This window comes from Glossina fuscipes, unplaced genomic scaffold, assembly GCF_014805625.2.
Source record: "Glossina fuscipes isolate IAEA_lab_2018 unplaced genomic scaffold, Yale_Gfus_2 27, whole genome shotgun sequence".
Taxonomy (NCBI): domain Eukaryota; kingdom Metazoa; phylum Arthropoda; class Insecta; order Diptera; family Glossinidae; genus Glossina; species Glossina fuscipes.
The window spans coordinates 9,002,407-9,028,427 of NW_023998422.1; the positions used below are offsets into that span (position 1 = coordinate 9,002,407).

General features: G+C 35.4%; 2 protein-coding genes across 16 annotated transcripts; both read right to left on the minus strand.

Annotated features, from left to right (window-relative positions):
* Positions 1-2,132: 2,132 nt before the first annotated feature.
* Positions 2,133-7,098, minus strand: LOC119636077 (DNA repair protein XRCC2). 5 transcript variants are annotated; one of them, XM_038031180.1, is made up of 3 exons: positions 6,093-7,098; positions 5,823-5,993; positions 2,133-5,746 (listed from the first exon to the last, which is right to left on the minus strand). In XM_038031180.1, exon 1 carries the CDS (start codon positions 6,887-6,889, stop codon positions 6,155-6,157), a length of 735 nt encoding a protein of 244 aa, XP_037887108.1. In that variant the 5' UTR covers positions 6,890-7,098; the 3' UTR covers positions 2,133-5,746; positions 5,823-5,993; positions 6,093-6,154. The 5 variants fall into 5 exon arrangements, with proteins under 5 accessions (XP_037887108.1, XP_037887106.1, XP_037887107.1 ...); XM_038031178.1 differs by having other exon boundaries at positions 2,133-5,153; positions 5,224-5,993; XM_038031179.1 differs by having other exon boundaries at positions 2,133-4,874; positions 4,969-5,993.
* Positions 7,099-7,203: 105 nt separating this feature from the next.
* Positions 7,204-25,746, minus strand: LOC119635673 (phosphatidylinositol 4-phosphate 5-kinase type-1 alpha). 11 transcript variants are annotated; one of them, XR_005247099.1, is made up of 18 exons: positions 24,982-25,746; positions 24,414-24,439; positions 24,214-24,354; positions 23,918-24,115; positions 21,727-21,869; positions 19,990-20,526; positions 19,812-19,913; positions 19,605-19,737; positions 19,445-19,532; positions 19,084-19,146; positions 18,615-18,695; positions 18,213-18,548; positions 16,909-17,179; positions 16,564-16,736; positions 16,334-16,419; positions 16,220-16,258; positions 7,595-7,670; positions 7,205-7,535 (listed from the first exon to the last, which is right to left on the minus strand). XR_005247099.1 is itself a non-coding variant. In XM_038030615.1 (17 exons), exons 1-16 carry the CDS (start codon positions 25,073-25,075, stop codon positions 16,250-16,252), a joined length of 2,481 nt encoding a protein of 826 aa, XP_037886543.1. In that variant the 5' UTR covers positions 25,076-25,746; the 3' UTR covers positions 7,204-7,670; positions 16,220-16,249. The 11 variants fall into 11 exon arrangements, 10 of the variants coding, with proteins under 10 accessions (XP_037886543.1, XP_037886542.1, XP_037886545.1 ...); XM_038030615.1 differs by having other exon boundaries at positions 7,204-7,670; XM_038030614.1 differs by lacking the exons at positions 7,205-7,535; positions 7,595-7,670 and having other exon boundaries at positions 11,686-16,258.
* Between the last annotated feature and the right edge of the window lie 275 nt (positions 25,747-26,021).

Sequence of the window (26,021 nt, forward strand, 5' to 3'; positions counted from 1 at the left end):
AAACTTTTTGCGCAAAGCATCCATGTGTTTTTTCAAGGCTGTACTTCGCAAAAGATCGCCTATATTTTGTCCTAAAGTTTCCAGTACTCGCATCTCATCTATAAAACAATCGTATGGATTGGGAACATATGTTTTCGTAACGTCCTCCTAATGGAAGCATGCAATAGCGAAATGGTTGTTTAGGCATAATAAAATTGGCGGGATCACAGCCACCAGGGTACAAAACTACTCCAAGATGCAAAGTTTATGTAAAGGAGTACCGCAGAGAGTATTCTCTTATAATTGTCCTTACAATTAACAGACCTAATCAATTCATATAAACAAAATCAAGGTAAAAAAGAAGAGTGAGTGCGGTCTGCCTACAAACACGCCCATACATGGCAAGGAACTAAAGTAATCTTGTAAAAAAAGGACGATTTTTTCGTAATCCAAACATTTAAACACATGTCAGCGCCATTCACAAGCTCCCCACAAAAAAACTGATTTGTTGAAATACTAGCTCTGCTTCCAATGTGTTATAAGCCACAGCTGCTATTCGCAAGAAGCTCTTTAAATTGATTATTTCACTTCTAGTTTGACGATGAGTGCAGTGCACATGATGAAGAGAAGAGCGAGTAGTAAAAGCCAATTTATAAACGAAGCATTTATTTGATATCAGATCAGACTTTCTTTTTTTTTTTGTCACAATTAAATCACAATAATGCGTTGACAGAAAACGTTACAACGCAACTCTTTCGAAAATAATTATTTGTCACGTAAACTCTGTAGCCAGTTAAAAAATTGACAACCATCATGCCAGCGCATAAACAGTCTTCGTTCAAGACCATTCTGAAAAGAACAAATGCATCGTTTAGATTTAGCCATTTATTTCTATGTACCTCATTTACCTCAAAGCTCGGAATTCTGCTTTAGCTACATGCGATATAACAGTAGATTCCACCAATCAACAAGTGTCACATGCGATGGTACTGAACAAAGAAGAAACAACCATGGATTTATAATAACTTTTGAAGATATATAAATTGAAACAGTTGCATTTATTCTGCTAATCAAGTAACCTGCAAAAATGTTGTGATTAAGAAAGATAAGAGAAAATTTGTTAATTTTTTTATTACCACTAAATTCAGTCAAGAGTATCGAACATCTGCTTTTCCACTAAGGTTCTAATTGGGATAAAATTTTCACTGACGTGATACGCAACTTCCTTCGGCCCTCTTTCTGGAATGTAAAATATATATTAGCTCATGCAATGCAACACACCCCTGTTCTTGAGACTACTAAAAGGAATTGAAGGTATTGTAATCGGATTGAATATAGCTCTTGAGCATATCCAAGTATCTTTTATTATCGTGGTCATTCCATACAGCACAATCGCCTAATTTTCGACTAGAACGTCGATGACCATTGATGTAATTCCAAGAAGAACGTAAACTACCGTTACCATATAACTCTTTAATCGCAATAGCTCTATGTGTTCTTTTCGCCTTTCTAACTTCAGACCTCCATTCATTCAGTGCTTTCATATATTCAACGTAGTTGGCTGGATTGGCATATTTACTCATTTTTTTCCTTGCAGCTTGGTATTTGCGGAGAAGTGTTGATAGGGAAGAGTTCCACCAGGGTTAGGGTGAGAAGGACTCAATCTCACGAAAGTTGGTTCTAGTAGACTTGACCACAGACTGAAAGACACTTTGAATTGATGATAAATCGGAAGGAAGATCAACTTTAGATAGACGGTCCATAAGGAAGTTGCTTGAAATGATATTTTCTATTTTCTTAACGAAATTGTTTCAACTGTGGAATAAAATGGAAGAGTGCTGGCTTTTGCCAGTGGAAACGCTGGACGAGTTCCAGTTGGATGATAAAATAGTTGAATTCGAGAAAGTTAGATCCAAGACAATGCTCGCCGTGCGACCACTCCGGTTACAGTGAAAGTTAGTATTGCCATTATTTAAGACACTGAAACTGCAGGAATTAATGACATTTACAAGGATCTTGAGTTTGTTGGTCGAGACTTGATCGCCATACAAGCAATGTCTAGCATTGAAATCTCCAGCTAGAATCACATTTTGTTCGCCGTCAAGAAAGTCACATAATCTCTGAATCTTATCGCGAAAGGTTTGTACATCGAGACTGGGTGGAAAGTAGCGTGATGTTAAGAAAAGATTCGGTTTAAGATTCATGGGTTTGATGATGATAATGTCAACAGTAAAGTTGTAGGGAATATGTCTGAAATTGACACCTTTCTTAACTAATATACTAACACTGCCATAGTCATCATTTCGGCATTTGGTGGCCGAACCATAATTCGGAACTATAACTTCAAAACAATTTTCATCTTTCAGAAAAACTTCGCTTAAGATGCAGAAATCAACCTCATTTGAGTTCAAGTAAAAATCCAGAAACGACAGGTTACGTCGGACGCTTTGGATATTATATTGTAAAAAGGACATCACATTTAAAATTGAGAAGGAACCGCGGCAGATATCCTCGTAGTGCTGGGTGCTTGAACGGGGCGACAATTGGCACACACATTTTTCCTTCAAGTTCTTTAATAAGATTATGAGGGATCATCGGACGGATAATTTCTTCAATCGCAGAGATTAATCTTTCAAGTTCTGAGGAACGCAAATAGTTGTTTGAAATTACTGGACGTCGAAGACTTGCTCCTCATGGTTTGGGGGGTGCATTGAGAGAAGGTTTGGTGGATGAATCGAGAGGACATTTGGAAAGAACCGATTCCCTTTTGACGACAGCATTAAATTTATTCTTGGCTAAAATTTTATTGGCATTATCACTGTCGTCCTTGCTCGAAATGACAGACGCGTTCCCCAATGGAGGGAAATTGTCATCGTAGGAGACGTCGTCAAGACATTCGAAGCAGTCTGAGGAAAACTTCTCTTTTACCTCTTTAAACGAGAGATTTGTAATTGCCATGATCCTGTTGATGTTTGATTCGAGTTCCCTGTTCGGGCAACACTTGCTGAGAGTGTTGCGCTCGTCTGAACCACAAGATAAGCACTTCCTCGTCTCATAGTTCACACACACTCGGAGACTTCCCACAGTTCAGGCATCTGCTCTCCTTAGATTTGCAGAATTTTGAAACGTGATCGTATCGACCACCTTCAAACATTGCTTTAAGGCGGGTAAAAAGTACTCAACCGAAAGATAAAAATTACTATATTTGATTGACTTAGGGAAGGCTTTCCCTTTGAAGCCGATTCTGGTGCTGGTTGTGGGAATTTGTTGTTGAGATTCTTTCATTGAAAACGGGCAGCGGACTTGATTGGAATATCGGATACGGCGTGTTTAATTATATCTTCTACACTGTGTATACATGGGATGTTTCCAACGACTTCGAATCTCTCAGTGAACGACCTAGGTGTGTACGCCTTTAAATTCTTTTTAGTAAAATCGTTATTTGTGACAATACAATTGGCATTGAAAAGCTGCTGACCACTTTTAGTTCTTGTAAGCCGTACATGGTGAAGTCCTTTCAGGTAATCGTAAAAAAAGGGATCGGAGTTGATATTCATACGATTTCCTTCTGCGTTTGCGCACGTTTCGACAAAAAGGACGAAATTGCACTTCGACAGGCAGTCGTACAAATTGATCCCATATCACCCAAATCAGAGGGCTTGTCGGCTGTCACTGGAGTGGCCCGATGAGCAAAATTTTAATGTGAGATTTTCTATTTGTTTCTAAATGCTTTTTATGTGTTTAGAAGCCCGGATATAATAGATGTACCGTCTGAGGAAGATACGCCAAGCACGACTAAGAAGCGTTTCAAACCTGCTTCTTGTTTATTACCTAGAAAAGAAACGAATGTACTTATTTATATGTATTTATTTCAACTATGAAATACATTCATTAATCAAATAGAAATAATAAAGAATTTGTTTATATTATTTAAATTATTTAAAAAGAAAAGGCTTATCTGACATTCAGATAGGTGACTACCCGTAAGATTTTGCAGAGGAATTGTTTTTTTACTTTTGGCCAGGCGGGCTTTGTAAAGTAACCAAGTTCAGCAATGAAGTTTTGCTTGTATTCCAACGTCTAGGAGAAAATTAAATTTGTAAATTTTTATAAATTTGTAAATTATGTATACAATATATATAAACACCTATGAACTAAATATAACTCCGATTTTATGAAAAATTCACAACTTAAATGCCTTCTCCAACTTTGGGATGTAAGCGAGCGTCGTCGTGCTTAGACTCATAGTGAACTGACACAAATTAAGCAATTGACACAACAACAAAAGCCGTGCTTGACTGCCTCATCACATCGTTTTATAAGAAATAGTAAACATATCTGTGTATGTGCAAACAACTGCTACATAGTCTATATATAGTATGGTACGAAACGTAAGAAATGAAGATCAAAAATGGGAACGACAAAGTTAATGTGAAAACAATCTTTTTGAAATTGATTAGTGAGAAAAAAATTTTTTAAAATGAGTTTAGGAAATAGAAGCGTTGGTAGTTGGATTTACTTTTACTTCTTACTCTATAGCTGATTTAATTACAATAATAATAATGCATACAATTATAATTAAAAATTATGTTGAAAGCATTAAGCGAATGAGAAAATTTAAGTTAATCCGCATCTTTGAAGTCATCTCACGATTCTTTACTCAGTAATGCCAGTAATTTTAGCATCTACAGTTTACACAACATTGCACTAAAATAAGTTAATCTCCGTTCTCCTTCCACGGTCTCTGTCCTCTAACATTCTCCCAATTTTCAATGTCAAGCTTTTTGATTTTCTCAAATTCCCTTTCTATAGTCACGTCTTCGGGCTTCCTCATGTTTACACCGACCAGCTCCATATCTTCTGGCGTAACAGTTTGCTGCCGGGAACATTTATATCTAGTGAAATAGGAGCAAATGAATCTTATAAATTATATCATGTAAATCAAAAAAAGGAACCTTAACTCGGAAAATTTCTGAAGTCCAAACTTACCATAGGTTTATTAAGTTCTCCCACACTGGTGTAAAGAAGAATTTCATTCTTTGCGTTTGATTCCACCATAGCCCGTGATGATCCAGAAAATAACGTACGATATGGGGAATAAAAACTTGGCCCAGGCCCGCACCCGCAAGGGAAATACCAACAGCTCGGCCAAGTTTTGAATTGAATTAAAATAACTATTAACGGAGACAAACGGTACTTTGGTAATGTATGCCTACATTTTTTTAATTTTGGATTTTAATATACCAAGGAAAGAGTAAGTAGTAAGAACGTACGTATGTTTGGAATGCTCACACGTGTTGTCGCTGGCTAGCCTGTCAGAAAAGCGAACCCGGCTTTAATGCTCGCTACAAAGAGAAACCGCACCAATGTCATTTATGCGAGAAGCGAGTTTCGCGAGTCGAAAACCTTAAAATCCATATACACTCACATTCGGGCGAGAAGCCGTACGTATGTGCACACGAGAGTTGTAGCAATTCTTCTGATCGTTTCAAGCACACACGTACACATTCTACGGAAAAGTTTTACATGTGCAAAGTACCTTGTTGCCAGAAACGTTACACCGAGCCTTCATCGTTACGCAAACATGTGAAAACATTTAGACATTCGATACAAATAATGAAATCATCTATAGAAACATCAAAGTCCAAAGAATCTGATTATATTAAGCATCGAGAACATATAAAACCGTCTGCATATAAATCATTCATAGGAATATCTTCGAATTCAATACGTCGCTCTTCGCATGCACAAGACTCCTTTTGCTTGGCTATGGAGAAAATATGCCACGTTAAAGGCAAAAAAATTGACTGTTATTGGTTAAGAGATGAAGTTGATGGTCTTACGTAACTTTACTCCCATGACTTTAGCAATAGAAGTTGAATTATCAATGGAATTGGATGTAAGTGGTGAAAAAGCTTTAGATTTAAGAATTGAACGAAGATAGCAACGATTTACAAGACGTGGGATTATCTTCTATTTTATCAATCTTTTAGTCTGAGATTTTAGTCTTTTGTCTTTAAGGAACAGAATAAAGAGACTGTTAATTTTTTCTCAACACTAAGCCTCTATTAAAATGTGATCATATAAAAATAAAAAAAAGGTTTATTACTTACAATCAGATTTATACTGTAACAACCGACAAGAGTAGTCACTCCTTTTTTTCTTCCAATTTTTATTAATCAAAAAAATTTATGCCGTTCTCATCTGTAAAGAATGTTCGATTATTCAATTTATATAATCCACCAGCATCTTTGGTAATTTTTAATTCGTAATTAATGGCAATTTCAGCTTTAGTTTTTAAATGACAGGATTCGACTGTAAAGCAGCAGCTTAAATTATGATCTTCACATAATTGTTGGAGTTTGGATACCCATTTTTTGTAATAGGTGGACATACGTTGCAAATGTTGATGGCAATCCTCCCAATAAAATCTATCCAAACCATCTATAGCCAATAGGCCGATATTACTGTTATTCCATATTAAATTTTCCAACTCGGTAAAGGCAATTTCAAATTGTGATAAAGAGTAACAATTTAGAAGTGTAATCGATTCTAAGCATTTTTGTATTATCTTGCTTTCGTCTTCGGGAGTAAGAGTAGTTTCATGAGTTCGTGTTAACGTACGCTTTAAGTGGTTGTTGACAAAATTGATCACATCAAATTTGTGTGTTAGATCTATGAAAATAATTTCGCAACAGCTGTCTTGCGGCCAATCAGAAAGCACAGCGCGAGCCATTATTTGGAAAAGCACCACACTTTTGCCGCTTCCATTTGCTCCCGAAATTTCTACAAGACTTTTTGATTGCAAGCCATCATCGAGAAATAGTTCCGGCCAAAAATTTGCCTTTGCAAAAGTAGGACGTAAGTTGGAGTTATGACGTACTACCAATTGGTAGCCAGAAGCTATCATGGTGTCTTTTCTTCCAAAAACAAAATAAAAACTACTTTTGTAACTTTAGCTAACCAAAATTGAATAAATTGTATATTTACACGAATGTGCGCCAAAACTACAGCACAAGATCGCGATCTTCTTCTTGCAACCATTTTGCCAAGCATCGTGAAATGATAACTTTATTTTAAATGAACGTTTAAATTCTACCAATTTAAAGGAATTTTTATTAAAAATATGTAAAAAGAAATTGTCGTATTTTCAAATAAAATTTATATTATTAAGTAATTTTCATATATATTTATATTTTTATTTTAGACCGTCCGAGGTTCATTTACTTGCTGCAATTCAATCTCACCTTCATTTAAATTATTGGACTTTTGAGGATTAATATAACTTTCAGAACGTCGCCGGGATACTTATTTGGTACGTAAAGGTATTTGTGGTTGTTTAGTATCTAAATTTTCTTCTTTATTTACATTAACGGTATGCTTTCCCCCCACCTGAGCGCACCTACGCTCACTAGGCGCCTGTCCCTGCGCTCGTCTGCACCCGAGGTGTGGATGCTTGAGCGTCTGCCCCGGCGCTCATGTACACCTGGGCAAACACCTGGACGCTGATCGTCGGCGATGCCGGGCCCTATTTTTTTCTCGACTTTCTTGTTTCACTAAAAAAAAGTAAAATTTTCATTTATTTGATCTAAAAAAATAAAAATTAAAAAATTACCAGTAGACATGATCGTTTGTTTTGGGTTAAGTGTTTGAAATGAGATTTCTAGAAATTTCAGCGCTCGTTTGCAGCGCTGTAAAAAAAAGTACTCATTATGCTATTATCACACGGAATTAGGTAAAATGTTTGTAGGATATTATTGGAAATTGATTTGGTGGTTTCCTGTGCTGTTAAGAACATATCCAATAAGGGAAATTTTAACAATTGTAATAATATACTGAAGGTAAGGTAAATATGTATATGATAACTCCTTTTTATTGAACTGATAATTAATACAATGCATATTCCCACTTTTTTGGAAAAATATAGCGTAGAAGGAAAAGAAAACTAATCTAAACTAATCCTATACGAAAATAATGCTCCATAATAATTATAATAATACTAATTATGGTAGAGGATATTTACAATTTTCGTTTATTGAGAACAAAATTTTTATTATTCTTTCGTCAATGTTATATATCGCTCTGTTTCAAATATTTATTTTTTTTATGATGTGGGAAATCGTTTTTATTAGTTTATATCATCATATCTAAATATATTATCATAGATGTTGTGTCAAATGTTATGGTATTGGTGAGTGTTACGAAACGTTTGTGGAAATGGGAATTCTTAATAGGAAAGAGAAAAAGGAGATGGCGGCGATTCAAAAACAAATCGTTTCGCTAGAAGAACTGTAAGCAAGTGTGTGTGTGCAAAAAAAATATTGAAAAAAAAAAAATAAAAGTCAAACAGAAAAAAAAGCTATAAAGTTATATTTATTGAGTGTGTGCAAAACAGAAAATAGAGAAAAAAAAATAAAAGTCAAATCAGCCAACTGACGGGCATCACGCTTTTAAGGGAACTTTTCCGTGCCTCACGGCAATCTCATTGGGAAAACAGTTCAAAAGGCAGAGTGACCTTTGAATTTATCCGCGAAGTCTCGTACGTAGAACACATTCAGATTTTAGCTTTAGGCTTCACATAGGGTTTCTGCTTACGGGCCACGGATCCCTTAATGCATATCTGCATAAGAGAGGTCTGTCGGGAGCTGGGGCATGTCTGAACATTGGTTGGACATTTTGTGTTTATGCTCCAAGTGTCCGGATCTCAGAGACTTGGAAGCAATGGGTATACGACAGACGAATGGGAACTTTGGCCTCAGTCTGACCCTCTCTACTTCTGAGACGGTGGTAGCTTTGAGCGCGTATGCTACGCGGGCGTTCATCAGACGCAGCGCCGAGAGACTTGATCTGGAAAACTCTGTCTGATCCTCTTCCGTGCTCTTCTTGTACGGCGACAATGACTGAACAACAGGGGATTCGGAGCTGCATGGAGTTCTTAAGTCTTACCTGAGGCTTCCTCTTTCTGGTTGGTGATATGGAGAAATCCGATTCCAGGCTTTTCCTACATCGCTATTCTTGTACACTCGGTCTACGGACTCTGTCCACAAAAATTTATCCTAAGAGGTTGAGATAGGCCTCGCTCCACCCAGTGAGAATACTATGCCCACGCGCATGGTATAGGCTGGTTTCTTTCAAATGACTATCTCTTGCCGAGTGCAGGTCTTATGGGACCTAGAAAGTCTGACCGGGAATTTTTATAAGCTTTTGCTGAGCCCAAAAATCGCGGGAAGAGCTTTTGCTTGGTGTGGAGTTGCATCGCAATCGGGTGCCTTACCCACAAGAAGGCAGGAGTTTTAGATAGTGCCTCGCTCTCAGCAGAGCGGAGATGCGACCATTACGTATTTCGTCTGCTGCTCGAGGATTTAATATTCCTCATGGCAACGTGCGCGTCGACTTCGGCACGGTATGTTGCGAGGATTATTAACCTCGGGGAGTTTGAGTGTTTCACACTCCGTGTGCCATTGGGCACCCTGAGGTTAATGGTTTGAAAGCCAGACATAGTGCGTCCGTTTGTTGTTGGTGCGTTTCTCGTGTGTTTTGAAAGGATTAAGGAAGGAAAGCTGACGCTAGGTGAGGTGTGAAAATGGATGTGCTCCATCTATGACCATCTATATTACTTCACAATCTTTATCAGATATTTGGAGAACAATAGTTTCTGATATGAAGTTAGTGCACTGTGCTAAGTAAACTTATTTGCCTTCGTTAGAAATTAATATGAACATTTTTAGCCAAGACACAACCCTTCAAAAAATGTGGCCTGTCTTGTTGGGCTATCTTCGCTCCGATAACATTTTTTTATAATTGATTTAATGTTTCATGCACATGGGGAGGACGTATTTGCCCCGGTGGTGATAAAAAAAGGAAACAGTAAGGAAATCGGGATTTTCTGATATGTTTCAGCATTTTTCAAGACATATCAAAAACCAGAAGTTTCGTAATGTTTCCGAAAATCGTTACAACTCGATTTCTATTTTTGAATCTTTCATTGCTTGTACTATAACTGTGCGTGGCAGTTAATATCAACAACTTAGTCTTTTTTGGTTTTATGATCGTAGTTAAAGGCTTAGTTGGTTTTACATGTGCTCCTAATGTTTTTTAGTTTTAATACTTATGTTATTTGTTCTTTTTTTTTAAATAAATCGTAAGTCAGCAAAGACATTTTAGCTTAAAATATGTGCGCTTTCTTCACCTGCGTCAATAGTTGTATTATCCCTCAGCAAATATGGACATGGACTATAGGAGATATTGTGCGACCTAAAATTTGTATTGTGTAAGTATTTCCCACGATTGTGCAAAAAAGTGGGGATCGACCGTTTTTATGCTCAGAAAACTAACGAAATACTTTACACTTTGAATACGTGATAATCAGAAGGGAGAAGTGAATATAATTTTTTGGATTCTCCGGTGTATTCATATTCTCAAAACGTTTGCAATGCCCAGTAGGACTCTTCAGAGACTGCAAGAAGTGAACATACTCTTGATTAGCATCAAATTCTGAAACGAGTTATGGAAGTGCGTCTGCTATGGATTGTAAATATTCCTCTGACCACAGAAATGAAGTAATTGATTTGAAATTTAGCAAAAGCACTGGAAGTTTCTGCACTCAAGTTCGTATTGAAAATGGGCCCGGTACGTAGAAGGACACACCTGCAGTACAATCTAAATTGAGAACATCTCTGTCTCTCAAAAGGAATTCAGAATTGGGTTTTTGGTTTTACTTGTGCAAAAATGGGAAAAATTGGCCACGCCTACCCAATGCTAAACTATATTAAAATTTAATTTTTTTTCAGTACATTTCTAATGCGTAGAAGCAAACTGCAACTACTCCATAAAATATATAAATTCTTAGTAGATTCAAATGCGGAATAAACCTAAGTGTGTTCGCCTGCCCATCTATTCGTCTGCCCAACTGCGTAGTATCATTGTCCCCTTCGCAAAGATGAAATGCTTAGAAATTTGTAAAAGAATTTTAAAATTGCTCAAACCTGTCGAACAGCATGTCTGCCTGCGATACAAAAAGTCTGAACACCTTCGCACCTTCATCATATCAATTTTCGCTTTTATTCTGAAAATGGAGAAATCCAACCGCGCCCACCCAATATTATAGGGTGTGAAAATTTAGTTCTTTTCCTTTTTTTTAAATCCTTTTTAGGTGATGGGTGTAAAAGATTCGGTCAGGACCGAATGTAATTTTCTTACTTATTCTTTTTTGATTTTTACTATTCATATTATTTATTAATTAAATATTGTACATAGGTCAACAGTTTTTCAATTTTTTTAGAGTTTTCCGCTTTCAGTTCAGATTTTCATCTATAGCAAATAAAGACACACACACGCACGCACACACATACACGCACACATACATACATACATACATGCATACATACATACACATACACAAACATGTACATTTGTGTAAGTAAGTATGGATGTGCATACATTTTTGTAAAATTTTCCAATTTATTTACGTAATGTTTTCCTTTGTACGCACATTAGCCATGAACATATATTATCGTTTTATGAACGTGAACGTACTTGTTTTTTTTTCCTTTTTTTCTATTATTTGTATGCGTAAGAGTTGAACAATAATTTTGGTTATTAATTTTTGAGAAAAACAAATATTTTACTTTTCAATTTTTGCTAACAATAAATCACAACATATATATATATATATGTATATATGGTTTGTAAGTTTGTATATATTCATTTTTTTATTAGTATATGTAAGTATTTATAATAGGATATCTATGGCTTTTTAATTAATTAACATGAAATTTATTGTACAATTTATCGTTTGTTCACGAAAAAAATAAATAAATTAACAAATAAATATATTTGGATAAAGATCTCAAGTCAATGTACATCCACCACCATGAGTTCCATATAGGATAGAATATCTTTATAGATTTGCGTTTTCTTACCTAATTTTTGAACCTTTCAAGTAAAAACTGCTCAACGATAGAATGGAACGCTCTGTCAACATCTCCAAATATCTATTCGAGCTTTGAGATAGGATTTTGTCATGCTACTTGGTTTAACCGAGGACTTGTTTGTTGTAGAAAATTCTTAATTAAGAAGGGGAAGTCTAAAAGTAAATCTAACCCATTTTGAGTTTTTAAAGAAACTGATCGATTCTTGACTTGAATCCATCAACCAAATCTGAAAACAGGTCTACTCCATTGCGAATAGTTAAGCAGCCAAAAAAATTAATTAGTTATTGAATTGATCTTGTTTCAGTTCGGGGTATCAAATTTTAATCTAGTGTAGATATAGCTTCTTTGGTCAAGTCTAGAAATGGACCTAAATGCTTAGAAAACAAAAGATATCCATCGATTATTGAAATGATCTTGATTCAGTTCGTTTCATCAAGTCTATAATTGGATCCAAACCATTTCAAATGCTTAGAAAGGAAAGGAAATCGATGAGTGTCGAAATATTGAAACTTAGTGGATTAGCCCCGAATAGACGCTGTTAATCCGTAGATCCATTCCAAAAGTAGGTTTAATTTATTTAGAATATTTGAAGGAGCAAAGAAATCGGCGGATTGGTGAAATTCTGTCACAATCTTGAGACTTGGTATATGAGCTCTTCTTTGAATTCAAGATTGAAGGTGCAGCACTAGGTCCGTTCGCCTAACAAGAATTAAGAAATCGTAAAAACGTTTAATTTATTTCGACTGTTTCCAATAAATCGATGAAATTTAGTGGAAGTTTATTATATTTTTTTTGTTTGTGCTCACTTAGCGTGAGAAATATCCTGGATTTTCTTTGCCAAGATCCATAAATAAGAATCGTGGTTTCTATGAATTGCATAAGTTTTTATTCACAATGGGATTTTTCGTTCAAGACTTTCGCCTTCGTTCTCAGCCCCCAAAATCGTGATAGAATATTGAAACCTTACACTTGTATTCCTGATATATTTAATGTAATATAGAAGTTTATTCTACCGATCAGTGATCCAACTTCGCTATAAAATTTGTAACAAGTAAAAACACGACGAGTGGGACATGGATCAACATTAAATACTTTAGACCACCCTACAGTTATTTATATAATGTCTCTCTAAAGAAAGGTGCTAATTATACGGGAAGTGATCGAAACAGCGGTCCGATAAAAACCGTTTTCAGGAGGCTTCGTCCTTGGGCTGAGACATGTACTAAACTTGATCGAAATGTCCCAAAAATTGCGATCTGTAGTTTGAATGAAAAAGAAAAACAAGACAAACGGACGCATCGATGGACGGACGAACAGCCAGATGGACACAAGAGCTCAGATCGGTTGAGGGTGTGGTTCTGAATCAGAAGGTGATTCCGAATCGGTTGGCCTAATAAAAGGTGTGTCATCGGCTTGTTGTATACATCTGTACAAGCCTTTACCACATGTGGCATAAGGTATAATGAGAAAAATATTGAAATGTTCTTAGCAATAAACGATGAAAATTCTTCTGAAATTTAGAAAAAACGATTACATAAAAATTAAGCTCATTTGTGGAGTATGTTTTCTTTTTTTTTTGGGTTTTTCTTCGTTTGAGACTTGGCGTAAACTCATTTAAAAGATGGTGAATATGAAATAATCGGTTCAGACCGAAAATGAATTTATTTTTTTTTATTTTTTTGCTTATTTATATTTTAATATTTTATATAAGGAGCAATTAATAGTTTAATATACGCGCGAATTATTGATTAAGAGCAAGAAAAAAAAAAATTATTACTTTAATTAACATTAACATTCTTCGAAGATATCAAACCACAAAAAATTATTGTTAATAAATAGAAGTTAATTTAAAACGAGAAAGAAATACGTATTAATTAATTGAAAAGTTCATTGCATTTTAAATATTTGAGGATCAAAAAAATTCTTAAATGAAATAATTAGTTATAGAATTATGATAAAGTGTATGCTATGGTTAAAGTGATTTTCAGTCAATAAGTCAGGCGTAAGGCTTTTCTGGCATACCTAACTACAACGAGCTTAAGGGCCATCCCCGCTTCGGGATTGTTTGATTGGTCCGCTAAACCTGGGGATCAGACATTACGGAAAAGGCCCTTTAATTCCTAGGTTAATCTGTATTAAGTTTTAAAGGAATACTCACAGGAATATTTTCATGATTTTCCATTATGTTTTGTATACTAATGTGAAGAATATTAACGTGTCATGATCTTAAATTATTGATAGACGGTAATGATAACAAAATTATAAAAAAGAGAAACAATAGAACGATTTCGTTCCTCACATGTTTCAACAAGTAAAAACGTACATTACGTACAGTGGAGCAAAGCCCACCATAAAATACCATATCCCGCCTCATAGTTACTTATATGAAAAACTTCTTAAAATTAGGCGTTATATGGGAAGTTGTCATAAAAATGGTTCACTTCGAACTATTTTCAATAGCCTTTGCCCTTTAGTCGATATACGTTAGTGTGCCAATTTTCATCAAAATATCTCAAAAAATTGCGGCATTTAGGTTGAACACAAGTAAGCAAGGCGGACATATGGACGGACAAAATTTAAAAAAATGATTCTGAATCGATCGGTTTTATAAAAGGTGAGGGCATCTCAAGTCTCAAGATCCGCACAAAGCTTGCCAAAGGTGGTGTAGAGTATAAAAGCGGTTTGGTTGAAAAAATGTACGGTGTTTTATAATCTTCGGCTAAGGACAAGAGCTTAATTATGCCATTATCTCATTTATAATGCCACATCTATATGTATAATGTAGATTCAGAGTTGTAAGGTATCTAGTTGTGAAGCGCACGCAGCCTTAGTTAGGCGTTCATCCTTCTGCACATGTGTCCATTGTTGAGCCTTTTAGTAAATACCATAAAGTACTCAGACTAGGCAAAAGCTTAACGCTTACCCGGAATACACCCCTTAACCTACTGTTCCATCCTTTTCCTTTCCTATCACATCTTTCACATCTCTAGCCCTTCCTTTATATGCACGTTGGGTATATACCTCGTGTGAAGAGTCATATTAAAAAAAAACGAGCGGAGGTTGAAGCTCCCGCAAAATGTAGTAGACTCCTAAGGCGTCCGTCCGCCCTTCTGTTTGTTTGCTTGTCACTTTTAGTGTTTAACAAAAATTGAGGTGGCAAACTGAAACTTGGCACATGGTATACATAAGATGAGTATACTCAATACAACAATACAGTGAGTTTGTTTGACGTCAGATTTTGTGAGCAGACATTTTTTTGCTTTCAAGATAGTCGAAAACTATAGTTAAATATAAAAAATATTTCCTGTTTACGACGGATACTTTCCTATTGATGCCGAATAACTTTGATATGATGATCGTCTTAAGGGGAACACAGTTTCTTACTTATCTTTCGTATTGAGTATACGTACACGCCTTCTAATGTGAATGTAGTTTAACTAATTAGTTTTGATAGCCAATATGGACATTTTGTCGTAAAGGGAGCATAGCTAAGGTGAAAACATAGTTTTAGTGCATTCACGCTTTATTGAATATAGTTTCCTTAGATGTTTCTTATGTCAAACCTTCATATACGTCTCAACGTGAACACAACTTCACGCTTCTTTTCGATCTTGGCCGAAAAGAAATGTAATTTCTCAATTTTTTAAATATCCATATTCATCGTAGGATGAATATAGTTTTGTTATTTGTTTTCGGTGTCGAATATCTCGTTCACCATCATATTCTCATTGGCGTGTCATGTCAAACATCTATACTCGCTTTAAAGCAAACATTGCTGCCTACTGGTTTTCGATGTTGAATATCTATGTTCGCTTTAATCTCGCTTGTTTTTTGTACTTTAAATATCTCCCTCTACTGCCTTCAAGGAGTATACGTAGTTTTACTATTCGTTTATAAACTTAAGGATGAAGTTTTCTGATTTGCTTTTGTAAAAATAAAACAAAACAAATAACAAAAAAAAAAAAAGAAAGAAAAGAAAAGAATGAAAGTGAGCTTTGTACGCGCGAGCATTTTATATATATCTAGCTTCGCCTAAATATTCCATCATCATGCAATTTCGCGAATGTTTCATTACAATGACATGATGAGATGATCTGCAAATTTTTCTTTCCCGATATTTCTTCTTCTGCTCTCATTTTTTCTATAGCCTACAAAATGAACACAAATTCTCTCAACTTTTTCCTATTTTTGTTTTTTGTTTATATTTAAACGTTTATGAATATGTATGCATACGCATCCACGTGTGTATGTATATGAAAGATAAAGGGTAACAACAGACATCAGGCTCTGGCATTGATTTCACATACGTTTTACTTTAAATATTTGGCCGTAACTGGTTAGTTAATCTATAATAAGTTTAAGTTTTTTGTTAAGTTAAAGAGAACAATTTAAAAAATTAATGAATTATTGATAAAATCTACCATTTCCGATGATAGAGAATTGATGGCATCCTCCACTGTTGGTTTATAACGATCAATTTTTGTCGAGTTTATTGGTGAGAAATGCTCTATTTTGCATACAAAAATCATTTTATTTTTGTAAAAAAATGAATTAGAGAGAGAGAGAGAGAGAGAGAGAGAAAGAGAAAGAAAGTAACGATGAATAATAAAATAGATATTTAATTGAATCGCTAAGATAGATATATGTTTACCAAATTCTCCGCTTGAACTAGATTCCGTGAAACTTGGTGTTCCTTCGGTCCAGGTGGGTGTTGAGCCTTCGCCAGAGGCCGGCGGTGTCCAGGCTAGACCGCCTCTCGATCCATATTGACTACTCGATGATGTATCTACGGCTAAATACGTGTCTAAATGTATTTCGGATACACTAGAAAATCATAAACCACTCAATCAAATCACAAATCAACTACTGGTGATAAAGTGCATAGCCAATTATTTTTGTTGTCGTGCATACATAGTAATAATAATCAGTATAAGCTAGATGATGTTCATTAATATAGGAATGTTTGATTTCTCTCCTTTCTCTTCTTCTTTCTTACCTAATCATGTCGTCTCTTTGCGAAGACGATGACGTTGAACGATAAGCTGGACCGACATTCATTTTACGTTCATGATACGGGTCGTGCGGTTGACTGTAGGAGTGATGATACTGATGTTGTTGTTGTTGTTGTTGCTGTTGTTGATTATGATGATGGTGTTGATGTTGATGAGAACGCCTCGATATTGATGAGGTACTATGTTTGTTATAGCTATCCTCTGAGATATCGTCGAAGGCGGGTGGTGGTGTAGAACTGCATGATGGCGTTGTGCCTAGCGATACAAAATGAGCCGAACATGAAATGAAAAAACAAATTAACTAAAAAAAAATTCAAGCAGCATTTCATGAGAAACAGACACAAAGATGGAGAGAGAAAGAGAGAGAGAGAGACAGACTTAAAAAGCTCTTTAACGTAAAATTAAACAAAACTACTACGTCTGCTATTTAAAGGGTTCAAACTATAACTAGATGGAAAGCCTTCGCTTATGGTCGATGGTACGTTGCCTCGTTTATTGCCCAGTCGCGCATGTTTGCCTGTAGGTGAAATCTGTGTCTGCGCCGATGTTGGAGGCGCCGGTGCTGGTCTCAAGCGAGTTTTCTTAGGCCAACGCGTTTTTTCCAAATCTTCCTTAACCTCCATAAAAGCATGCACTGACTGTAACAAGTTATCACCTAAATCATTGGCGTCCACTTCTTCGTTATCAGCTAAAGCTGCTCCTGCATAATGTAAATATTGTACACGTTTCTCTCGCTTTTTAAGGCGACGACTTTCCCGCAATTCGCGACTGTACGGAGAAACGATTATTTCACTTTCCAGAGGTCTTATGGGTGGAAAGCTATGGACAATCGAAGCCACCGAAGACCGATCACTACGGGAAAGTAAACTATTTTGACGCTGAAATATATCCACATGACTACGTAAGCGCGTGTGTGAGGTACGCGAACGGGCGGCAGAGTAAACGCTTGACGATGCGGATTGCATCGATTCGCGACGCGTAAGATGTTGTAATTGTAACGGTAAAGGATGAGGTTGTGTAGAAGATTCCGTTTTTGGTAATGTTGATTGCGGCGGCGGTGGACGGGGTGGAAGTTCTTGATTTGTATGACCATTTTCGACGCTGAACATTTCATGTAGCTCCAACCAATCGTGAACGTTACTTGGAGAGCGGTGTTCGCCGAATCGAGGCGGAGGTTTTAGATCGTCGACTTTTAATTCCTTTCTGTTCACCTTCTTGGGCAAGGAGTTGTTGAGATTGTTTGATAACGTGTCTGGTTTAAGAAAATTGTTTGCATTAACTTTACTACCTGGTGTCGAAAGTGTGCGAGTAGATGGCTCCGTCCCATGAACTCCACTATCGCTGTCACGTTTTCGCGGTGATCCTCTAGGCGGTACAGGCGGTGGGACTTTGGCTTTAAGAGCATTACCACCGCTAGATGGCGGAGCTGGGCCCCTTTGCTTTACAGGTGGCGCCTTTGAAGACTTTGTGACTGCCGTAGTGAGTGCCGTTGAAGAGCTAGCTCCGCCTTCACCTCCAGCTGTTGTGGCCAAGGCGGTCTTGTGGGCGGTAAGGAGAGTTTTCTTATTAGCATGTAAACTAGGCGGATGATTGTGGCTGTGACGTTCGTGATAGCTGTAATCGGCTGGATTAGAGAAATTATCGAGGATAGTCACTAGGAAGCTAAAAAGTGAATTCATTTGACACTTACTCTTCGCGTCATTATCGCTCTCGATTGAACGTTGTATTGCTTTTGATAAACTCTTTCGTTTGGAAGGTGAATGCTTAAGAGCTATAATTGCAAGTTAAGTAACAATTTTTTTAATTATCTAAAACTTAATAACAAAAAAAAAAAAAAATCAAAGAACAAATAAAAACAAAAGCAAAGCAAACAAATTTAAATGAAAAAATGTATGGACTTTAAAAAAATATTTATCGTTTTTTAATTTAACTTTTTTTTTTTAATAAAAAAATTTTTCTTTAATTTTTTTAATTAGTTTTTTTTTTTATCTCAAACGGGATAAAGAAAGAAAAACTTAACCGTATAATAATCTGAGATCCTTGAAATATTTAGATTATTAATAGTTTTATTTATTTATTTATTTATTTTTTTGAGGTTATAAAGAGGAATCTGGTAGTTTGGAAGTTTTAAGTCTATTGGATGCACAATTATCATTTACCTATATAACTGGTAACCAAGGTACGAAATTTTCTATGGTTTCCTTTGATCTCGGGGAGATCCACTTGCAGTTTGATTTGTGGTGGTGTGCATAAGCGGTATGATTCAATTAAATAAATAAATGAAAAAAAAAAAAAAAATACACACACACAAATGATAGATATATATGTGAATTGATTTTGAGATTAGCAGCATGATTTCAACTTACTAGCCAGCCATCATTCCATCATTATATATGAATGAATGCGCTTAATTGGAACCAAAATGCAGCACTGTATATGCGATCAACAATGATTGCCGCGTACAGTGCTTGAATTTCTCGTCGATTCTTTCAAAAAACGAAAAATGGAAAATAAACTTACGTGATGGTATTTTACGAAACACGGTTTTGGCCATAAAATTTTGAAATCTTTGAGCATAAAATGATGGACGACAAACCGAAACGGTATCCTTTAAATAAGTCATTCGAATAAGAGAGTTAAGTTCATAACAGCTTTTTTTTAATGATTCCTCCTTACTTACGCCATCGTGTATAATACTTTTAAAGGTATGTTCCAGTTTCTTTTTTAAACGATACGATTGCAAAATATCTATAATACCAACGAACAATAACAAGCGTTCGCCTTTTTCGCTACGTGCCGGTATACCACCAGGTCTGTATTTAAAAAAATCACAACATCTTGTTATACTTTTATCGTTTAAGTTTCACGATATCTATCTATTACTTACGGCATATCATCTTCGTCGTCTATCGGTTCGCTTTCGGCCTGTATACTTTCCATGGCGGTAGAATGAGCAACCAAACGTTGTCTGTTCGATCTGTAAGCCATACTAAATTGATTTATTACTTAGTTCATTTTTCAATTTTACAATATCTTTTTCGTCTTCTTCTTCTTCTTTGTCTTACCTATTCCGATTTATATTGCTTTGTGTATCGTCTTCATTATTGTCCGAATTTGTTTCATTTGCTTTGGCCACCGTTGGCGTTGTTTCTTCATTGTCCGATTCTTCAGTTTGGTATTGAATTTTTTGCGGCGGCCTTTGTATCTTTTGTTTCTCTTTTGTAGCCAAATCCAAATTATGTATACCAACTAATAACGAATAGTCCATAATTTTAAACGATTCTAAAACTGTGCAATCCCGTTGAATGGTTTTAATTAGGGCTGAATAAGTTTCAGCCTCCAGGAAGATACCATTCGGATGATGCTCCATAAAATCTAGATCTTTATATGTTGGCGATTTTTTGGCACGTTCCGCCTTAGAGGCTTTACGTTTAAATGTCGAACCTTTGAGATCATACTTGAGATGCATTTTTACATAAGACGGCAGCAAATTATTCATAACAACTAAACGTATATTTTTCCCGTTACTTGATTGCAAGCAATATAAACCAAAAAATTTTGGCAACAAAGTACGCGGATTTTGATTAAGATTCATATAGTAACTGAAAAGATCATCGAAAGAATTTTAAGTTCATTTAGTCATGAACCTCCATAAAAAACTTGGATAGAAAAATGATCTATAATATCTATGTACATATGTTCTTCTTATGATAATGAAGTAAAGAAAACAAGTACAAATATTATAGTGGGCCACGGTGTACCCTACAACGTTTCCCTTAATACAGTTATTCATAAAGCGACCTTCCAAAATGAAACATAATATTGGAAGTGATCGAAAAAGTGGTACGATCTCAATCATTTTCAATGGCATTGGTTGGTCTGCCAAATTGTTTGCAAATATCTCAAAAATCGCGACCTATAGATTGAATATAAGAATACAAGACGGACAGACGGGTAAACTTAGTTTGATTGAGAAAGTGATTCTGACTTAGACAAGTTCTGCCGGGTCTTGTATATATCCACAACCTTGGTATACCCGTGTACCACAAGTGCTGTAGAGTACAGTTGCCTTTAAAAAAATTTAAGAAATATTTGACCGTGGATTCCGTTAAAAGTTTACTACCAATTTATTCTTATCGGTACTTCCGCTGTCTCTTCCTGGAGCATACATAGAAAGCTACGCGTATATTCCCTTAGCTTATTAGTATTATATTTGTTTAAAATCGCATTTGTCCGGTCCCTGTAACCACGACCGTAATAGATAAAAAATTGCGGTGGCAGATATTAAAATAAAATTTGGAAGAACATGGAAAATGTCAGTTAAGTTTTCAAAGGATCGCGCCCTCACTTAACAAAATATCTTACAAAATTCTTATTTTGCAGACACAAAAATTCCTGTCGGAAGTCAATTCAACTTTCCGATCTGTTTTTTTGAATAAAATTAGGATTTTCTATTAGCTTTCGCGGTCCTCTAAGAAATATGACAAAATTTGAGTGAGGTTATGTATCTGTTATGTATCTGTTATAACTCGATTTGTAAATTGCCGCCTTTCATTGCGTGTACTGAACGCAACTCTGTATGACAATTAGTAACAATACTGTGGTTGTTTGTTTGGTTTTTCTGATTTTTATATTTATTTTATTGTTTTTTTTTTTTTTTTTTGCTTAGCGAAGACATTTTTAGCACAACACCAAACCTAGAAAAATGTAGGTTATCTTGTTGGGCTTTGGTTGAAATTGTAAGTCCTAACAGCTTTTATGTACGTTACTAATCTTACTTTATACTCTTATTGCATATTTACCCCGGCAGCAATTTTTGCAGAAATTCTCCTTCTTTATGTTGTACGGTTTTGATTATAAACTCATCATCGTCCGTTAAATAAAATATTGAACCAGAAGCCCCTGGATTGGAAAGTTCGCGTAACGGAGAAGAACACATTGACATCTAAAAATGAAGAAGAAATATTAATAGTAAAAAACATAGGAGGAAATGATTTTCGACTATGGCCGAATCTTCTATACCCATCTCTCTACACTTTTTTTCTTCGAAGGTTCGAAGAAAAAAAACAAAAAAATGTAATTTCGATATTTTTGAACCCTTTGCATGGCTATTTTTATTACGTATCGACATCGTGTATCTTACAATAACTTTCTAATGCCTTTGAGCATTATGTTATTGAAAATCATTAAATGATTTTTTTTTTACTTCAAATACTAAATGTATTATATTCTGAATACTTAATTTCTGTTTCAACGGGATATCTTTTTATGATACTTTTAAAGTACTTAAATAGTTAGTGATAACTAAAAAAACGTTAAGACTTAATATTGCCGGGACATGGTCATTCCATATCCCACTCTCATATAGGTGCAAGTAGGACTATCCAAAGAGTATGCGTGGAAATATTTATCTTGAGTGAAAAAAACCCGAAGAGGGAAGTTGTTCTCGGTTCACTTTGTGTTATACGTGTGCTTTCCGACCGATTGGATATATTTTCAATGCTAGCCGATGGACAACAATGTCTAGTGTTTTTGCAAAATTTTGGAATCGATATCCTAAATTTTGTGACTGAGGAGAAGTTAGTCACAAACATTACACAGACGAGCATCTGCATACATAGATTGGCAGGCAGACTGACACAAAGACGATCAGATAGACGGCCAGAGAGACAGATAGGTGAGACATTTTTTCACTTGTCATTCAAATTTTTCGAGACGTTTGTAGCGTTTCAATTTATGATCAGATAGCGCCTGAGACCTGCGTCAAGGTATAAACGGCGACGCGCAATACCCTGTCTGTCCGGATGTTCGCATGTTCGAGAAACACGTTTTCCAAATCTCTGGGAATAGAAATTGCGCCAGCTAACCTGCTAGCGGTAATGTTAATGGGCATCGTAAAAAGGATGGAAGAAATGCGACGGATTTGTGCAAGACATGCCTCGACTTAAAGCCACACGAACGCGACATCCGAAACCATAATCTCAAGCAAGGACGGGAAGGAAGGATTATAGAGTGAGGATCCTGGAGGTAATGTGAAAGCGGTTCCGGAATGGCAATGGCCCCATTGTAGGGCAGCGCGCTGCCACTACGCCCTTATAAAAAAGCACATTGAGAGACAGTTATACTGAAATCGCATTAGAATTTACTAGTATAGAACGCCTCTGAAGCTACCTTTAGACAAAATAGCAACATACACCTCAATTACCGATAGGCGCCTTCGGTATATATATATATTCAACTTGGACAGACGATTTTTATGCTCATTGATAGGCTGCATTGAAATGACTGAAATCTTCAACGTTCTCTTCAGGTGATAGCTCTTTTTGCACTCAAGAGATGAACATGAACAAATCTATTGCACTATCTACGTTACTTTTACATATATGGACTTTACAATGTATCCAAGACGTATGTTCATGCCTCTCAGTTCCTGTTTAAGAAATAAGATGTGCTCTTTGCGGAATAGGAAGAATTTTAAGTTGCAAGTTTCAAGTATGTGTACTAACTAATCTTACTTATCCAATTTTGGGCTAAACTTTATGAAAATAAAAAAACCGTCTAAAACACTACAGTAGGACACGGCCCCACTTCACCAACTATAGCTATTGAGATAACGACTGTTCAAAATATGTCCTTACATTGGAAGCGATCGAAAAAAGCGTCCGGTCCGAATGATTTCCAAAGCGTTTGTCCTTGGGCCAAAACATGTCTGCTTACCAAATTGTGATCGAAAGGTTGACTACCAGAAAACAAGGTAAACAAACGAATAGACGGACAGACGGGAAGACGGACCCGCAGATGGATTGACAGATAGACAGACAAGTGTAGATCGATCCGGAAAGTGAAGCTGAGTCGATGGGTGTAATAAAAGATAGGTCCATGCCAAGTTCTTCGGAGATTTGCATACATCCGCATTTAATCTATCCTTGTGTCGCAAATTGTGCAGGGCATAAATGCAAGGTTTTTAAGTAAGTTAAGTCGTCTTATGCTTACCATAAAATCATCCGGTTGTATGCCGAAAAGATCTCTAAAGTAACGAAATGCAATTGGTGCATATATCTTATATCTGAATTCGCTATAATGGTGGGCAGGCGTAAGGCTAGAACCCTCAGGAGGAAATGTTATACTTTCCACTTCCCAAAAGTCCATCATGAGTAAATCACGTTTCGGTTTCGAAGCTAAGCTACCAACCTTTGAATATGAAAAAAAAAATTTATATATGTAAATATATATATATATATATATATATATATGTGCATAATGAAGTGAAGATCTAATGATATATATACCGTATGTTGTATCCCTAATTGTATGGAGCCCATTATTTGAGAGGTTTGTATTTTCTTATACGTTATTTCGCCTCCTTCGCCCACTCGCCTATGACCTATTTTTCTTTCTTTATCGGCTTTATTACGCCGTTGTCCTTGAGCCTAGAACAAGGCAAGATGATCATTAAAAGACTACATTCATAGTTGAAAGTTCCACTTACCTCAGACAATGAGGAATCCATGGCATCTACAGTCGGTTAAGGACAAAAAAAAAGCGATAGTTTATTATAAACTTGTAGTTATTTTTTGCTTATGTTAAATACAAATGATAATCTTTAATAATTCAAAGAACATTACTTAAAAAAAAAAAACAAAAGCGTAAATAAATAAAAAAACGATAAACAAAATTTTTTTTTTTTTTTTAAGGAATTGAGCTGCTTTTGTTATCCTCTTTCCTTACTATCTTTTACTCTTATGTTAATATTTGTTTCGAAATACTCTCCGCTTTGCAAAATAATTTTTTTTGTCTCTAACTCTCCCTCGCCATGTGTTTCTCTCTCGCTCTCTTTTCCTGGTTAATTTCCAATAAGAGTTATGCATTGAATCTGTCAGTTCAACTATTCATTGATTTTTCAGTTCATTCAATCAAAAGTTACTTTTGCTCTTTTCTTTATCTTTTTATTTATTTTTTTTCTTTTATTTATTTATTTTTTTTAATTCATTATAATTAAACAGAAGAGATGAAAATACAAGGAAATTTTTTTGTAAATTAAATTTTTAAGTATTAACCTTCTCTTGTTTGACTTAGATTATCAGTATTTTTTATATTTGATGTGGATGATATATCCGGATCTATATTACTAATCGTATCACCCGAGGCCATTTTTCATTTGTTTTAATTTTGTTAATGTTGTGCTGCTTCCGCTTTCAATTCCAATCACTTTGCATATTCTATTTCGGGTATTTTTTTTTTTTTTTTTTTTTTTTTTTAATAATAATTTTCCAATTTATTACGATGTTCGCAACCAATAAAAAAAAAAAAATTAAGCTGAACTCTTTTAGGTTACAATCCTTCTTTTGCTTAAGCCTCTATGTGTGGTATGTGTGCCCGTGCGTGTTATGTATATATATGTGAAGATGTGAGAATGTGCTTTTTTGTAATTGATCTGCGTTACTTGCTCATGACTTATTGAATTTGTTATAAATTATTTTATTATTATCATTATTACGTTTATCGTTGTTCATTTCTATTTTTACACTGATTTATTATTTTATTAAATTTTTTAAACTTTCTAATTAATTAAATAATTTATTATTTGATTTCTATTGCTTCTAGTTTTTGGTTGATTACTTAATCACACACGATTCGTTCAAAGTTTTTTTTTTTTCAACCACTCATCGCGAATATATCTTTTGCTTTTTTTTTTCTTTTTTTTTTTAAACGGAATGCAAGTAAAATGAAGCACCTATAAATTCCGAAAAGCCTTGAATCTTGTCTTCTAGTGATTTTCCTACTACTGTCAGTCAATGCATACTTGAAGGCGAAATAAATGAGAAATTCTTTTCATTGAGTCGCGTGCTATTCCAATAGAGTAACAGCAAGAGTAGTAAGAGTTGCATTAAATCGGAGCATTCACCTATAACGGTAATGTCAGAGTTGCCAGAGAGTAACAATTTTTACATTGGTAATGCTTTCCATTCAACAGCATTAACAGATTTTTCATAACAAATCTATGTAAAGGACACAGTGTGAACAATGTGTAAGGAAATAATATTTCTATGCGAACGATTGAATAAAAAATAAACAAAAACATTATAGTAGGCAACGG

Coding starts and splice junctions, on each gene's coding strand:
- LOC119636077 (XM_038031180.1), bottom strand. CDS start 6,889: ATGATAGCTTCTGGCTACCAATTGGTAGTACGTCATAACTCCAACTTA.
- LOC119635673 (XM_038030610.1), bottom strand. CDS start 25,075: ATGGCCTCGGGTGATACGATTAGTAATATAGATCCGGATATATCATCC. Junction 19,738..19,811: donor GACGACGAAGATGATATGCC/GTAAGTAATAGA, acceptor TTTTAAATACAG/ACCTGGTGGTATACCGGCAC. Junction 19,533..19,604: donor AAAGTATTATACACGATGGC/GTAAGTAAGGAG, acceptor ACTTATTTAAAG/GATACCGTTTCGGTTTGTCG.